Source organism: Metopolophium dirhodum, chromosome 8 (genome assembly GCF_019925205.1).
Source record: "Metopolophium dirhodum isolate CAU chromosome 8, ASM1992520v1, whole genome shotgun sequence".
Taxonomy (NCBI): domain Eukaryota; kingdom Metazoa; phylum Arthropoda; class Insecta; order Hemiptera; family Aphididae; genus Metopolophium; species Metopolophium dirhodum.
This window is the reverse complement of record NC_083567.1, coordinates 35,506,730-35,523,876: the sequence shown is the minus strand read 5'-3', so window position 1 is coordinate 35,523,876 and position 17,147 is coordinate 35,506,730. Positions and strand designations below refer to the sequence as shown.

At 29.0% G+C, this 17,147-nt stretch overlaps 1 protein-coding gene across 2 annotated transcripts in view; it reads right to left on the bottom strand.

Annotated features, from left to right (window-relative positions):
- Positions 1 to 4,383: 4,383 nt before the first annotated feature.
- LOC132950003 (uncharacterized) overlaps positions 4,384 to 17,147 on the bottom strand; it is a 45,337-nt gene continuing 32,573 nt past the window's right edge. For both annotated transcript variants that reach the window (XM_061021170.1, XM_061021171.1), the window contains 3 exons: positions 9,433 to 9,654; positions 8,150 to 8,435; positions 4,384 to 6,058 (listed from right to left, as the gene is read on the bottom strand). In XM_061021170.1, the coding sequence (XP_060877153.1) occupies positions 5,895 to 6,058; positions 8,150 to 8,435; positions 9,433 to 9,654 (672 nt within the window). In that variant the 3' untranslated portion in view covers positions 4,384 to 5,894. The remainder of the gene's footprint in view (positions 6,059 to 8,149; positions 8,436 to 9,432; positions 9,655 to 17,147) is intronic.

Below are 17,147 nucleotides of genomic sequence, written 5' to 3'. Positions count from 1 at the left end.
ACTAAGAAAAATAAAAACTCCATATTTAGTTGGCCTAACTCCTTCACGAAAAGAAGAGAAAAAGTAATAATAAACAGACTCTGCATCGGACACACTCGATTAACGCATGGATATCTCATGGCAAAGGATGATAAACCAACGTTCACCACCTGCGGTACCGAACTATCCCAGTCAACCATATCCTTTCAGAATGCCTCCAGTACACAAAAGAACTCGACAAAATCAACATCCCCAACACGCTAGACGCAGCACTAGGACCGAACGCAGACACAACCCACCAAATTTTAACTTTTTTAAGAAAATCTGAAATTTTCGATTTAATTTAAATATTATAATTAAGAATATACATTAGAAAAAAAATAATAATTGTAATTAATATAACAGCAACAACTAATCGCCGTTTTCGCCAATGTTTTGTTTTAGATCAATAAAAAAAAAAAAAAAAACAACGTACATTGTTCTTTTTCGTTCCATATTTTTTCTCTAACTATATCATATAATATGATATTATTATTATTTTCATTATTAGAAGCCACAACCACATAGATTATTGGCTTAGAAATTATTATTTATGTAATTTAATACATTTCAATTATTTAATTATGATCACACGGCGATATGGATAGGCATTTTAGGTACACTAATGTTATGGGTTTCTTTTTTTGGCATTTTATAAGTGTATTTTATACTTTACAAAATATAATAGTCAATAATAAATAAAAAAATACAGAACATACTAGTTGTCATAATGTTATTTTGAATATTAGCTATATATTCTATCGACTGAATGCAATTTTTGGATATTAAGCTGCAGGAAGTATTTAGGTAGTAATAGACAATAGTTTTATTTAGTGTTGGAAAAATATTGTAATTAAATGTAATACTTATTTATTTATTTAAATGAATAAAATTTAAATACACATACAATATTTACATTCATTTTTAATTTCCCGTTGATTTCTAATCCCTTTTAAGCTTGTGGCAAGAGTAGAGAGAGTCGATTACAATAATTAATTATTACATTTTAAACACGTATTTAAATGTAAACATCTAATGTTTATATTTTTAGTTTGGATATAAACAATTTTTATTATAATAAATTAAGATCAATATAATATTTTTTTTTTCAACCAAACACCAACGGAATGCACCGCATGTGGAACGACCCTCACTGTAAAACACCTGCTTACCGAGTGCAGATCCAACGAGGAAGAAAGAAAAAAGCATAACATACCATCGAACCTGTACGAGATTATCGGTCCCGACTGCCTACCAGAAAATATCACATCGTTCCTTGAGGCATCAAAATTAGAAAAAAAACATATAATTAATTAGAAATAAGCCACTAATATTGTAAAAATTTCTTTTTTCTCTTCAAAAGCTTATATATTTTAATTGTATATATCTTAAAAGCTAATGACCTATGCTGTCGAAGCTTAAATGTTCAATAAAAAAAAAAAAAATATTTTTTCATTGGTATTCTTATACATTTTTATAAGCTGAACCCCATACAATTTTATTATACCATACATTAATACAGATCGAACTAATAAGAAATGCACCATTTTTAGACTGGTATCTATAGTATTTAAAGTATTCCGTACTTCTTTAAAAATATAAAAACATTTGCTTTTACGCGATATTACCATTTGAATGTGAGGTTTCCATTTTAGATGTTTGTCGAATATTTCTCCTAAGAATTTGGCTGAACTCGTTCTAGATATATATTATACATATACAATATATTATGCCTGCAATGTAAATTACATATTATATCAACCATACTTTTTTTTTTATACAGTTATTATTATATAATTTAATTGTGAGTTGTTCTGGTATTTTTGCCTTGTATGGAAAAAGGGATAAAAACGGAATTTTTTTTATTTAACATTAAACTATTTTTAGCATACCAATTATTAACCAATAATAGTTCTGAGTTTGCTTTTTTTTCCACATCAGACCAATTTTCTCACTTGAAAAATAAAACAGTATCGTCTGCAAAATTTAATACCTATACTGCTAAATGGCATATCTAAATTTAATAAATCATTTACGTAAATTGTAAATAATATTAGACCTAAAATAGTCCTTTGTGATGTATCATACTTCACTGTACACGAATCACTTATAGTACCATTAGTTCTAACTGTTTGGTATCTATTTGAGAGATATAATTTGAACCAATACCTACCAAAATGCGTTAAAACCTAATATTGTGTTTAATGTTTTTAATAGTAAATAATGTGATATTGAATCAAATGCTTTGGCTATGTCCAAGAATATACCTACACATATTTTACATTTGTTTAATGATTCTTAGTTTATTGGTATTGACAACCCTTATTGTCTCTAAATCCAAATTTGTATCACTTATGATTAATTGTATCTAAAATGAACTGGCTTAATTGAATCTTAGCACATATTTCAATAATCTTAGCTATAGCAGATATTAAAAAAAAATTGGTCTATAATTTTGGAACTCACTCATAATATTTTAATTCATTTTTTTTGTTTGTTGATCATGAAGCGCGACAATTAAGACCATTAGCTATTTGTTTTTTGTTTGTAGGGGAGCAATTGTTTGTTTGTAAATACGTGTGTTTTTGGTTTGGCAAATTTTTTAGTGGGCACCCGTAGGTATCTGCCATGCCCGGGTGGGGGATGGCGGCACTTTTCTCTGGACACCAGACTTGTCCGGAGAAAAATGCCACCCGCGGCCGGGTTCGAACAGGCGCCGGTGTGCGTTACAACCGACGCCTTAATCCGCTCGGCCACTCCGTTCACTTCACATAAAATTAATTATATAATATAGAGTTTATAACTGCTTTTATTAGTTTATAACTGCATATATATGTGAAAATTCACTTTTTTTTAAAAAATAAATAAATATAAATATTTAAACATGGTCACATGGATATAAAAAATATAATGATGATCTCATGATATTTGTATTACGTATAGTATGTATAGTTTAATGATGATATGGTATAAACTATAAGTATAGTATTATATATAGACTTTTTTACTAATGTTTTTCGATTTAACATAACAAGTTTTGGTAATGAGTAAAAATTATTTCAAACACAGAATCGAATATCGATTCATACATTTTAAAATTAATTTACATGAACATAATTTTAGTACCATTATGGTATGTATAAAAAATTATATTTTTAAAACGGTTTTTATAATTAGTACAGAATTTGATCCTCATATCATATACTCCATTATATTTTAATCTATTTTTGGTTTTTAATTGAACTTTATAATACTTGATATAATAGTAGGTAATACATATTTCTTCTTTAGTACACGCTTTAATGTTTTATGTAGCTAAGAATATTATGATAAAAGTTCTAATAATATATACTATTATATTGTTGTAGTAGGTCTAATAAGAAATGAGGATAATTTTATAATATATAATTGTTTTATCTTCCAATAATTTTAATAACAATTAATTGCTATTTGTTTGCCCTGCTTACACAAAATGTTAATGAGTTAAAAATATTTATAGGTATGCTTTATATTTTATAATATTTATTATAATACATTTGACCTTAAATATTACCAGTCATATTATTTATTACCCATTTCCAATTATTATAATATATTATGTACACTTTGCATATATTTGATTGCTTAAATTTTAACCAAAACTATACTGATTGGTCAATCATTTAGAAATGAATCACTAATGTAATTATCTATTAAAATATACACTTTAACCAAAATACACCAAAAGCCTTGCTTAGTTTTATTTGCTTATGAGCCGATAAAAAAACTTAGAATTGAACCGAAGTACTCAGAGGATCATTCATCTGTTCATCTGACGGACCGGTCGCAGAAGGTATACGGTTGAAATCCACCTCTCACTGTGACAATAGGTGACAAACGATATCCACTGACGACTAAGTCGTACCTCGTCAGCTACAGTGGTCGTGGTAAGCGAAAATGTGACATGTGGGCAACGGTTCCGACGGAAGCCAACTGCTTGTATGTAAGTTTTGAAGACAAATTAAGCTGGCAGTACCGTCCTGGAGACGTTTGAGTCATCTGCAAGTTGAGATTACAGGTTAGGCGCCTCACAAGCGCTTTCGATCGGGACCTTTCCAGGTATGGTCGTGTAGTGGTCTCATCGATGACCACCAACGGTTACGGGTCGAAAACGTATCGGTCACCGTAACGGTGGTTTTTACCTCGGCCGAGTCACGCCTGTCGCAATGGATACTTTTTAAAGTTTTCACCACCGTAATCGTCATTGGGCACAAGAACTATAACGCACCAGCCAGCAGCCACCATGCCTCCGTAACGATATTTTAAACTTTGTTAATATTACGAAGAAAAAACGACACAATAGAAATAATTTAGTATTTGTATAACTCTTTTATGATTAAATATTTTAATTATTTAAATAACAGATGTAAATATTGTATTTAACAACGATATAATTGTGATAATTTGTCCAAAACGAACTTTATCAAATTCATTGAATATATTTTAAAAATTACATGCTAAATATAATAAATATCTATATAACAGCTACAATATACGTTATACGCACGCTTACATTTTATTGATCAACGATGAGAATCGACCGACATACAAAATCAAAAATGGAAGATCGTAGTATTACAATTATATACTTGAGCCAAATAATATTAAAAAGACAAAAAACAACAATAATAATATGCTAATGATATACAGTAAGAAGTAATATTATTCATACATCGAATAAAAATAAATCAGTAGTATTTTGACACGTTTCTTAAATTCTAAAAATATTGCTCCACAAATCGTCAATCGTTGGGTATTTAAACTTTTACTAAATAATAATTTACTATCCAACTAACACAATTCAGTTTATTAAGACGGGCAGAAAATAAAAGATGAACATGATTGTCTTACGTTCTAAAATCTTATACATTTCTTCGTTTATGGGCTTTTAAGTGTGATTCGAAATATATTATAAACGGGCAACTAAAACAATTTATCTAATATCTAATTGGTTTAATGAGACAGGGGACACGAGACGATTTTCCACATAGTTTATAATTTCAGAAGGATAATAACGAGAGTATATGTATCTATATTAACATGAAAATATTAAATATATAAATAACACAACTCAAAATTCACAACATTTGGTAAAATAGGTATTTCAGTAAAAATATAAATTCTATAATTTAACAAGATAATAATTTACGACAGTAAGATACAAAATCAATAGTAATAATAATAATAATAATAATAATAATAATAATAATAATAATAATAAAAATAAATAATAATATTAGAGGGTCATAATTTATTAGCTGCCTTCCTTTAATACTGCCAAATATCCATACATAAAACATGTATGTAACCTTTTAAAGATTTGCGGAGCTGTGGTCTTCACATCTGCTTTCGAACTCTTGAAATTAATTAAAACCTTATGTATGGTTTGAGTTTGACCGGAATGTTAAAAATATTTAAATATTTCATCTACGTTTAAAAAATTGATACTTAGATATCGAATTAAAAAGAAGAATATTTTCAACGACTTGATCGAAAATAAAATATACTAAAATAGAATCTAGGATATTATTTGGTTATTTCATTATGTTGGATAGATGACATTTTATCAGTGAACATTTTAAGCAAACCATTTCAATTAAAATGTATTTCAACATTCCTCACTAATCCAACAAACTATTTTCAAACACTTTATCCGATTAAAGTTGATAGCGGTTTCGCAGTTATATAGGTACATCACAGGAGAACACTCAAAAAAGAATTGTTTAAACAACTCATATTACAAGTTTACGTTTATATCGTAATGAGCTGAATATAACTCATACTATGAGACATTTCTAAGGTCTCCTATATATATTTTAAGATAAAGTTGTATATTTTTATGACCTAACACTGTCCCGTTCGATTTCCAATTGGCCAGCGCCCCACAATAGTCGATTTTTCGTGAATGGAATGAGCCCAATGAAGACACCAGACAAAACGATCCAAAAACCGGCTAAGTAAAAAGATAAGTCCCAAAAGCCAGTCAAATCAGATACCCAACCTGTAAACAGAAAAAAAATTATTATTTTAGTGATATTAGTCATCTTATAAAATATAAATCATAATCGGTTACCATGCCAAAAAATATAAAAATATCCAATATTATTATTATTACAAAAGGATTCTCAAAAAATGTTCTTCTTACGTAAAAAATTATAAAAAAATAATAAATTATAATATGTAGAATACTATTTAGGGGACGTTATGCTAACATAATCCCTCCTCCAGTTTGCTCGATACCATGACAAAAAAATATGTAGAATACTTAAAGAATTTAAACATTTTATAATTGTGCTAATAAGTAATTTCACTCCATACTATATTTCAGTGGAAACGTATACAATATAATATACATACACAATAGGTAGGTACGTAATATTACATAATATTATAAATGAGAAAATTAAAATTTTTATTTCGGGGTATAGACTATAGGTAGATTATAATTGAGTTATATTTACGTTTTTATTTCGAAAAAAAAAATAAAAAACTATGGTTACTGAGGATGAAGAATTAAATTAACTCTTCAGTCGTTCCGGAATCATAACTGAAGCAATTTTTTTCAGTAAGTATGCATTCTGAATTTAAATTTTATACATTTGCACAACACTTTTTTCATTCGGAGCCTACACAAAAATTAAGAAAAGTCTATACTTTTTATATTTTATAGTTATCCGAGTTTAATAGATTTAATTAAATTATTATTTTACTTGTCATCAGGGAAAAGAAAAAATTATATACGTACTTTCGTCATTTATAATATCTCCATGGATCAACGAGAAAAATAATTTGTAATTTATTTTGCTGACGGATTATTTGTATTGGATATGACACTGAATACATATTTACGAATCGTTATCTATCTATCTATTGACTACCTATCATGCGTTGTGATATATGAAAACGTCATTAGTTTTTAATTAAATATTTATATACATTTATATTATTACACATATTGATATTAGATGATAAATATAAAACGTTGAAAAAAAAACTTCAAGTGTAACACTGTTTAATGTATAATATTTTTTTTTTTATCAAAATGCTTTTATGAAATAAAAATGAAATGCAAAATAACAATGGGTTTATGACAACAAAACGGAAAAAACAACACAATAGTTTTCTGTAATTAACACTTATTTAGTATTATTTACCAAATATTTATAAATACTTATGAAAATAAACTAGTACAGTTTAACTTTGTGTGGTTGAGAGAGAGCTCTGTGTATCTGTACAGATGTGTAATAAGTATTATTTTTTAATCTTTGTTTATTTTTAAACAAATTTAAAGGGGATAAATTTAACAATTGATCCGAGGAAAATTATTGTAACTATTAATTCTTTTTGGAATTTCATTTATTTATTTTTGGTATCAAAATTAGGTATGCCTCAAAAAGACAAATATTGTTAAACAAAAGAACAGACAACGAACTATTGAAAGGTACAAATGTGTGATATTCATATTTTAATGATGAGAAACCGGATGCATAATGTGTATTACAGTATGAATGAATATTGAATTGTATTAATTTGTTAAAAATGTTTAAGTACCTAAGGTACTGTTTATAGTTTTGTCATTTATGTTTATTTGATGTCATTTTAGTAATTTTTATTTGTTTTATTGGTTGTTAATTAAGTTTAAACAGTTAAAGTTTAATGTTATTAACAATAATCTAATAAATACATGACGTGTTACATTTGTCTCTGACGCTGGTATTTGTCTTTTTAGGTACTTGGTAAAATGTTAACACTTATTTTTCATTTTTAAATTTACATTTACATACTCAACAGCCTGTGAAAGTTAAATCTCAATAATCGAAAATAACTATGACTGCAAATAAAATATTGTTTTACATCAAATATTTAGGTCATAGGTTTATTTTATAATAATTGCGTTTTAAATTAGGTATCCGTCACTCTCAAAAATTTGTTTTTATCCGTCTAATATTCAGTTATCTGACAATCGTTAATCTCTTGGTATCGTCACTGATGTATAATTGAGATCTTATTGCGCATATTATTATTGTAATCCATTTGCATTATACAAATATTATACATAATATGCAATACATCATATTGTATATTTGTTTACCTGCCAACGGCGGTCCCAATAGATTGCCGATACCTTGGCACAGTAACATCAGACCATACGCCGTGGTGAACCGGTCCAGCGGTATGAGTTCTACCAAAATGGCGGGCGTAAACGAGAAATTGGAAGCGAAAAACAGACCGAACGCGGCTCCGATGACGATCAGCGACCAAAAGCTGCTGATAAACAAAGGCATGATGGCACAGCAAATGCCACAGCCCACTAGACAGATCGCATACACCTTGGTCACGTTCATCCATGGATAATCACCAGCCCAGCCGAGTAATATCTAAAAACAATAATAAAAATCAAAAAACGTGTACATTAAGCGATCATAACGATACTATATTATTGATTGAGAATCAATCAATAATAATTGTATTGTTATAAGCTTTTAAACTGATTTAAACTTTATCCAATTTATAAAGGATAAATAATATAATGTCTTGCTAAATAAATCCGTTTCAAATTTAATTTGTAATACAGTTATGAGTTAATACAATTTAATGAGTACAAGCCTTATTATACTCTAACTTCATTTTTTTTTAAAAAATAAATAACCTTTCATTCCAAGGTTCAATGGTTAAAATATAACGATTTTTGTAGACATTAAATAACATAAAAAGATAAGAAAATAGTATAGTACATATTTGAATAAAACAAGCAAATACGTAAACGTGACATATTAACATATTATAATATAATATTATATTATCATTATTACACGCAAATTAACTTCTTTTTTTCAATTGATATTTAATAATTAATGCAGAAATGTCCACAAAGGAAATAATATAACTAACATTATTATAACAGTACATAATTTATGTATTTAGTGATTCAAGTAGGTATGCCTAGTACCATAAACAAATACTAATATTTATAATCAATGCTAGTATACCTATCTATATAATGTACTTATGTGTGTTAGCCCCATGTGATACTGGAGCTATAGTGATTTGTGATTTTTATTTAATAATTATTGATTTAAAGATATATTATTTATTGACATTTAAAACCTTTTAGTTTTCATGTACATTTTTTTATAGAATATCTAGGAACCTATCTTAGAGATGATCGAACTACAGTATAGGTACAGTAGGTACTGTAGTTTCTATAATATCTGCAGTCCTCTAAAATCGGTATCAAATGACGAAACGATCCCCCCTCCCTGTTCAACTCATTATTCTGTATGTTATACTGGATTCTAAGAAGGACAAGTATATTAATATTAATTTTTTTGTAGTTATTAATAGTTATATATTGATTTATGTAATAATACGTACCATTCCGACAGTGTTCGTAGCTCCAATAGTGCTGATGATAGTAGATGCGTCGGTTTCGCTCAGTCCTTGAGCCATTACAAAATCGGTGAGATAGAAATATGGCACGATAAACCACGTGAACAGCAATATCGTGGATAATGACAGGAATAGGAAATGTAGTTCCAAAAACATACTGAAGTCTAAGATGCCACTGAACAACTCTTTTACTTCGGTGTACCATTCCTATACCAAAGAAATCATATTTACTTATATTATTTTAATGGGTAGGGGAGGTGTAATATAATGTATGATTGAATAATATAATATATAAAATAATAATATATATTTGCATATCCACACTATTCCAACAATGGTTTCAATATTTTTGTCACATTTATAATACATTTATTACATTTTGTGCAATTATTAACAATAAAACATATGAATTATAGTAATAATAACAAAACGTCAAAATATTTTTTAAACTTTCTATAGAATGTGAACGTTTGTAAATTGAAATGTGATGTATAGTTGTATAAAGCGTCTGTTTATAGAAAAATTAGAAAGAAATTGTTATTTATTTGTTTGATTTGAATAGATCGTGTAAAAAAATCAAACGAAAAGGTTTTAATATGTATAGCTTATAAATATATATATTGGCGGAATTAAATTATGTTATTAAGAATTACACCTCATAACAAACCATAATTCTTTCAGGAAACGATACATTTTTGCTCTTTATTACTAGGATTACCGAAACAAGACCCGACTTTATACACCATGAATTGGTAACTGGAGTTCATGTTCATGTCATAACATATACTTGCCTACCATTGTATAGATTTATCTGAATAATAATGCAAAATATTATAATAAACTATTGTTTAAATTCATAATAATATGAGACATGCAAGTATAAGCATCCACCTACGCCGGCTGCAATCCGCAGCGTATGATTTAATGCAATATTAATTATTCCTATTCGAAATCATTGCATATTAATTTGTTGTTATAATATTATGCTTTCAAGTATCAGACTTATAGTTGCATGCAAGTTACAACTTCACCCACTATACAAAACGCGTATTCAATAACCCGGGCCGTTTTTACGGTCCTTTAATGATTCAAACGACATAATGATATAGGCAGTCACGATATATCATTATGATGCTTATAATATGATGCTCAAAGACTTGATAATATTATAACGAGGCCATTGGCAGTCTAGTTTGTGATTCACTCTTAAGCCCACGCCACCGCACAAGCTCGACGTCTGCAGCACACACCGCCCCGCCACAGACACGACCACCACCACCCCCCGACCACTCATCCCGATCACCGAGTGTGTAAGTACGAATTTTAACCTGCTCGGAGAAACCGGAGGCCAGGGCGTTTGCGCGAACGCTATCGATCGAACGGCGTTAGCTTTTGACCCGACTCAACATACTAAAAACTCTATGTGTATATATATATATATAATAATCGTGTACAACGCCGCGCAGATCGATGCGAGACCGGTGAAAATGCGATGTCATAGTCAGAATTCTTCGGCTCAAACTATATTATAATTTATGCACTTGCGCGGGCATAATATGAATAAAATAAATATTATACTAAACATAAAATTAATATTATATTATCATTATTATGACTAAACACTTGACGTCCGAAAATGTACCTACTTGTTCGGTTCGTATTATATGGTGTTGTGTACCTATATATGTGTATAAGTTTATACGAGCGCAGGGTTCGTCTGCACGGTATTAACTTTTATCGTAAGACCACCATCGTGTTCACCGTAAGTTCGAGTGCATGGGCTAATGGAGTTTATATTGACCCGTCGTTAAATAGTGAGCTCTCATATTAGAATATTATTATGATGTCGTGTTTGATAGTATATATATGTGAATAATTCAATTTATTTGTCTTTACAGTTTACATATTACATATATTATCACAGGAAATCATTAAAATTGAGCAGTATCAAGAATGATTAAGCAATATTTAAATTGCCTGTTCTATGCATGCTTATTTTCTTATCATTCTTGAAAATGCCTACTTAATAAGTATAGAAAATAACTACAATTATGTTACTTGAGAAAATAAAACATTTTAAGCTTTTTAAAAATAGAAATATTGATTAGGAATTATGATCAAGGAGTAATGCTGATGTTCCTTAGCCAATGCGATAATTGAGTGGCCGATTTTTTTGTACAACTGAACTAATTATAACGCATATATATTTTATTTTCTACATATGGCAAAATACTATATCATTTCAGTTGCATATTTTATTACTGCCATGACAGCAGACAGGTAGGTACACTTATTATACTCTTACATTTCATTTTGCAAGAACATTTTTTAAATCCCTGTGGACCAGTGATAGTATTTTAATCCATTGCATTATGAAGAGTTGTCTCCTTTTGTGACCTAGGAAACGTACGACTTAAATAATCAATAATCGCTTGTTGATAATAATCTTTTCACGACTCACGAACATATATTAAGCTGTTGTCGAATCAGATATAAGTGTATACTGTATTGTGGATATCTGTGCGACTGTGATCACTTCACGTTCACCCTTTGTACTTTGCGACCATCTTGGTTAATGTAATAAAAATATTTCATAAGTATTTCTAGAGATGCGAGTGGGTCATTTGTATACAATTGTATTATACTAGGTATTATACACATGGTATAAAATTATTTTATTTAGGTATATAAAATAAAAAAATATTTGTTAATATTATTAGAAAATTAATTTTATATATAAGAACATAATTTATTGTGAATTGTAATTACATTATTTTAAATTTAAATTATGCAAGTCGCTAGTATATCAGGATTGGTACTATGACTTTATATTATATTAATTTACTCTAAAATTATTGTTGTAGGCAAAATAGTACAATTGTTGATAGTTTAAGATAATACATAGTTTTGTGCCAAATTATAATACCATACAATACTTACATGTACAATACAATATGAAAATAAAATACCGTATTTTAACAACTCTAAGTATTTCACACATATTTTTACCTATTACAGATTCGCATAACATTATTATACTCATCAACTTCGCTTTTAAGTATTTTTTAGAAAATTTTCGTTTTACGAGTACGAAATACAATTGATCATGTTGTAATTGTTCAATGTTGCACACTCAAATTATGGGACAGATAATAAATAAGTGAATCTAATGAACTAGAAAAATATCACAGGATTAGCCATAGTAAGCTATTAAAATTTCGTATCTTCTAAGTTTTCCAAGTTTGAACGAAAACGCTATCAAGTGCTAAATCGTAAAAACAGATGAAAATTAAGAATGATGAACTTATATATTATTACAGCTTTATTATTGATCAAGAAAATAACAAGTCGTAATGAATAATTTTACGCTGAAATTCATCGTAACGTAGTTGTTCTGCGAAATCAATGAGAAAAATATGGTCTCATAAACGGTATTCGTATATAATCGATTGATAATTTAAAACTTATAAAGGTTCTATACTAAATAATACACAATGTCTATATAGTCAATATTAAAATGTAAGTAAGTACATATATAAAGATCCAACGGGGTATTATAGGTTTCATGCTTTCATATTATAACCATAATAATGCTAATAGTCATAGTTGCCGATGCTTAAGATTAATAATAATAAAAAAAAAATACATCAATTTATATATGTATAACGAATAGAAGAAGACTTATTGTTATGTAAGATAAATTATAAAATTTACGAAAAACCAACAACAATTACATTGATGACAAATTTATAATTAAAATTAATTTATAATTCTGATTTATTTATATTGGGTTGTAAAATAAAATGTATCGTCCGGCCTGAATACGGATCGTGTACAGCAATAATTATGAGAACTAGAAACAGTGTTGTGTTACTGATGTGCTAAAGTCGTACTGTGCAACCACTACAATAATTATATTATAGTCAGGTATATTATAATAGTAATGTTCTGTCTACAGCACCACAAATTTTGGGCACGAATCCACTTTAAAATAGGACTCGCTGTGTAATACTACTCATGCTGGTTTCAAGAGTCCACCCGGTTTTATCTACCGCAGCTATAAACCTTTGCAAACAACTTTTTTTTTGAAAAGCTTCCTAACTACCTAGTTACCTATTTAGATTTATAATTAACTCAATAAATTATAACCACAACTGTTTAAGTGACTTGTTATAAGTTGTTACAATAACCTGTTCATATTTAAATATAATTTTTATCTCACTAAATACTTGGTGCAATATTTGTGTTGTCTGAGTGTGTGTGAATATATATACTTATACCTATGCTGAGTGCGTACGTAGCCAACGTATGAGTATGACCTATTTGTTCGTGGTGGTGGCGGCGAAGGGGAGGAGACGATTAAAATGCAGTCAACGCAACACCCGAACGGGAGAACGAAATACTTTTGATATTATATATTATATTAACTAGTACACAATGCAGAGGAACTGCGCGCGCTTTGTCCTATCTGGTTTGCCTTTTAATTGCAACACAAAAGCCCGTTTCCTTTGGACTGCGTGTAGGTATATTCATGAGTTTTCAATAAATAAATAAAAATCTATAATTAATGTGATATTTTAATAGCACTTTGGTGTCATATCTGAAGCTCAACTGCAGGTATCCCCTCCCCCGTTCGTTTAATATAACTCTTAATACGGTATGATCGGAGGGATCTACACGTCAATTGTTAAATTTCTTTTTTATTTAATTTAATATTATTTTGACAATTTTATTTATCCTAGATGCAATTACAAATACTAAAGCTCATCAAATGTGGCAAAGATACTTGTGGAAAACACGCCGAGAATGGTAAATAATATGATCAATCCGATTTTATTTTGCGCAATACTTAAACTGAATGTGTGCAGGTATATTTGAAAACGAATATCAACCTCCATAATGTTGATAGCGGTTTTTCGTCAAAGTCCGAATTTCGTTAAGATGCATACCGGGAATAAATTCGAAACTTGATGTGTACATCGTGCGCGTTTCGCAATAATAATAATATGCATGGTACAATTACGTAGATTAACGTAAATTGAAATTTAATCCAAATCATAACATAAACAGCGCTATAAAAAATACATAAAAATGTTTAGTTAAGTAAAGTCTGGTAGACAGTCTAGACAGGTCGGTCATCGTCCTGGTAGACTGGTTCATAAAAGTAAAAACGAACAAGTGGTGGAAGACTTGGTGGATTTTGCAACACAATTATTAATGTGCAATGCCGAACGAAAGAAAATCAAATTTTATTAGGTGAAATTAGATTTTTTCTTTTAAGATTTTGTATAATACGAAGCGAACGATTTATATATATTCTGCGGACGTGCGCCACAGGATCGGATAAACTAAACGGTCTAAACGACGTGTTCGCAATATTAACGCAATATTTCGCAATATAACTTTTATTTATCATTATTTTCATTAATATTGTGTCATAAAAACCGGTGATAATTTCCATTTTAGTGTTCATATACATAGTAATGGTATTTTATCATAAAAGTATATGACATAAACTACCTGTTATATTATAAACTCCATTAAAGAATATCCAAATCCAGGTGAATAAAAAATGTTTTATAAACTGAAAAAAAACCATTTTTAATTCAATGGTTCTGAAAATTTTCGTGGAATTGTTTCACACCAGTCACCAAGAATTCAGCAAGACAAAATAATTCAAAAACAAGCTTACTTAAAGTTTCTTTGAAAACCTATCATATTAAGTTTAAAACAGAGTATCAAAATATATTGAAATTCTGATTTAATTTTACTATCTATAATTTATTAATATTTTGGAGTCTATGTACACATTTTGAATCATAGTACAAATACATTTTTTTACGTTGATTTCCAGTAGCTATTCATCCGCTGTTCATTATAAAAATTGATTATTTCAATTAAATATTTATTGGATTAAATAATATATGGTATGGATTAGTCGTATTTTACATTATTTCATAATAATTTCTAATACGTATCAATTGATAATGTATTGTTGACAAGAGACGATTCATTTATCAAGACATTTTTTAAATGTTGTATGAGAACATTATACGATGCGCACAGAACAATCAAGCAAAATTTAAGAAAAGTCATACAAATGTAATTAAAAATGAAAAAATTATTGTTGACTTTGGGGGAACGCGAAAAAAATTTGTATACCTTACTCGCAGGTCGTCCGAAAAGACAAATATGCTACGAGTTCCGAGTCTGAGATTATTATTATGACTTCTGGGTCGGACGTTTAGCGATGAGACGCGGTCACGCAATTTTTGTCGTTGGTACTTATTACTATAGTCGCCGCCGTCGCACACATCCACTACTGTAATATACAATATATATAAACACGACACAGCTTCATTCACTGTTGTATATATAAATATAACAGTACGACAACCATTGTTCGGGTATTACGGGCAACCAAACTGCCGGTTTAGGCGTAGTCCCGTCATCGTCGGCGTCTTTATATTCCAACCGCTGGGAGTCCTCGGGTGGGGGTGATGGAGGGTGGGGGGGGAGGTCGAGAAAAAATATTGAACGCGGTATACCTTTTCAACAACACGATTGAGTTGCACACAAACAATCCAAAAAAGTATCAGACGCCATCGAGATTGAGCACAAAATCCTTTTTTTTAAAAAAAAAAATCCGTTACAGGACCACAATTAATAATATACATGTATATATATATTTGATTTATAAAACTCGATAATATATCTACATGTTCTGCAAAATATACAAGTACGCTATACCTATACAATATACATTGAATATTCACGATAAAATAATGATCAAATTGCTTAAAAATATAATATATAAATCAAAATTTAAATTTATAAACACCAAATAAAATCTAAATTACAACTATAATATTAAATTGATGACTAAATACTTCTTTTAAATTTTAAATTATACAACCCACTTAAGTTTTTGTAGTTGAAGTCGTTTTTAATTTGTATCTTAAACTAAATATTTTTGGAATTATTTATTTTATTTTATTGCATTATATATATATATATATATATATATATATATGTATAGATCAATTAATAATATTATAGGTTTTGTGAATACCGACCATATCTTTTGTTGTAACAGAGAATTTCCTGAATTATACAACAAGAGTAAAATTATATATAGGTATATTAATAATTGTACAATGTTGCATGAATATTAATATATAATATGATAATATATATATTTTTTTTTTTTTGCTCAATAGGTTTGTTGAAAATTGTTAGTTCATAAGGGCTGAGATCTTCAGTTGATTATGTGAACGTATAGGTCTAACAATATTTTTCAATATATACAGTGATTCACCAAGCACCATTCACTCGTATTTAAATTTTAAATATTGATTTTTAGAATTTTTAAGTATGGTTACTTAAAGACAATATTATTGAACGCTTAGGTTTTTTTATTATTTAAAAGTCCCAGTGTACCATGGCGATACATTAAACAAATGGTGAGCATCCTGTAGGTAAAAAAAAATATATTAAATTGTCTTCGCGCCGGCATTATAATCACGGCAATGAAAGATAGAAAAAAAAATTGAAATTTGGCCGAATCACGTTCGAGCACACGATGAATGTAAAGTACACGTCGTGTGTTATATTGGCACCGATCGGATACCGAATAGCTTTAGCTCGTTACGAGTTCCCGTCTATATATATTATATATTACCGATGGTGTCGGCGTTTAT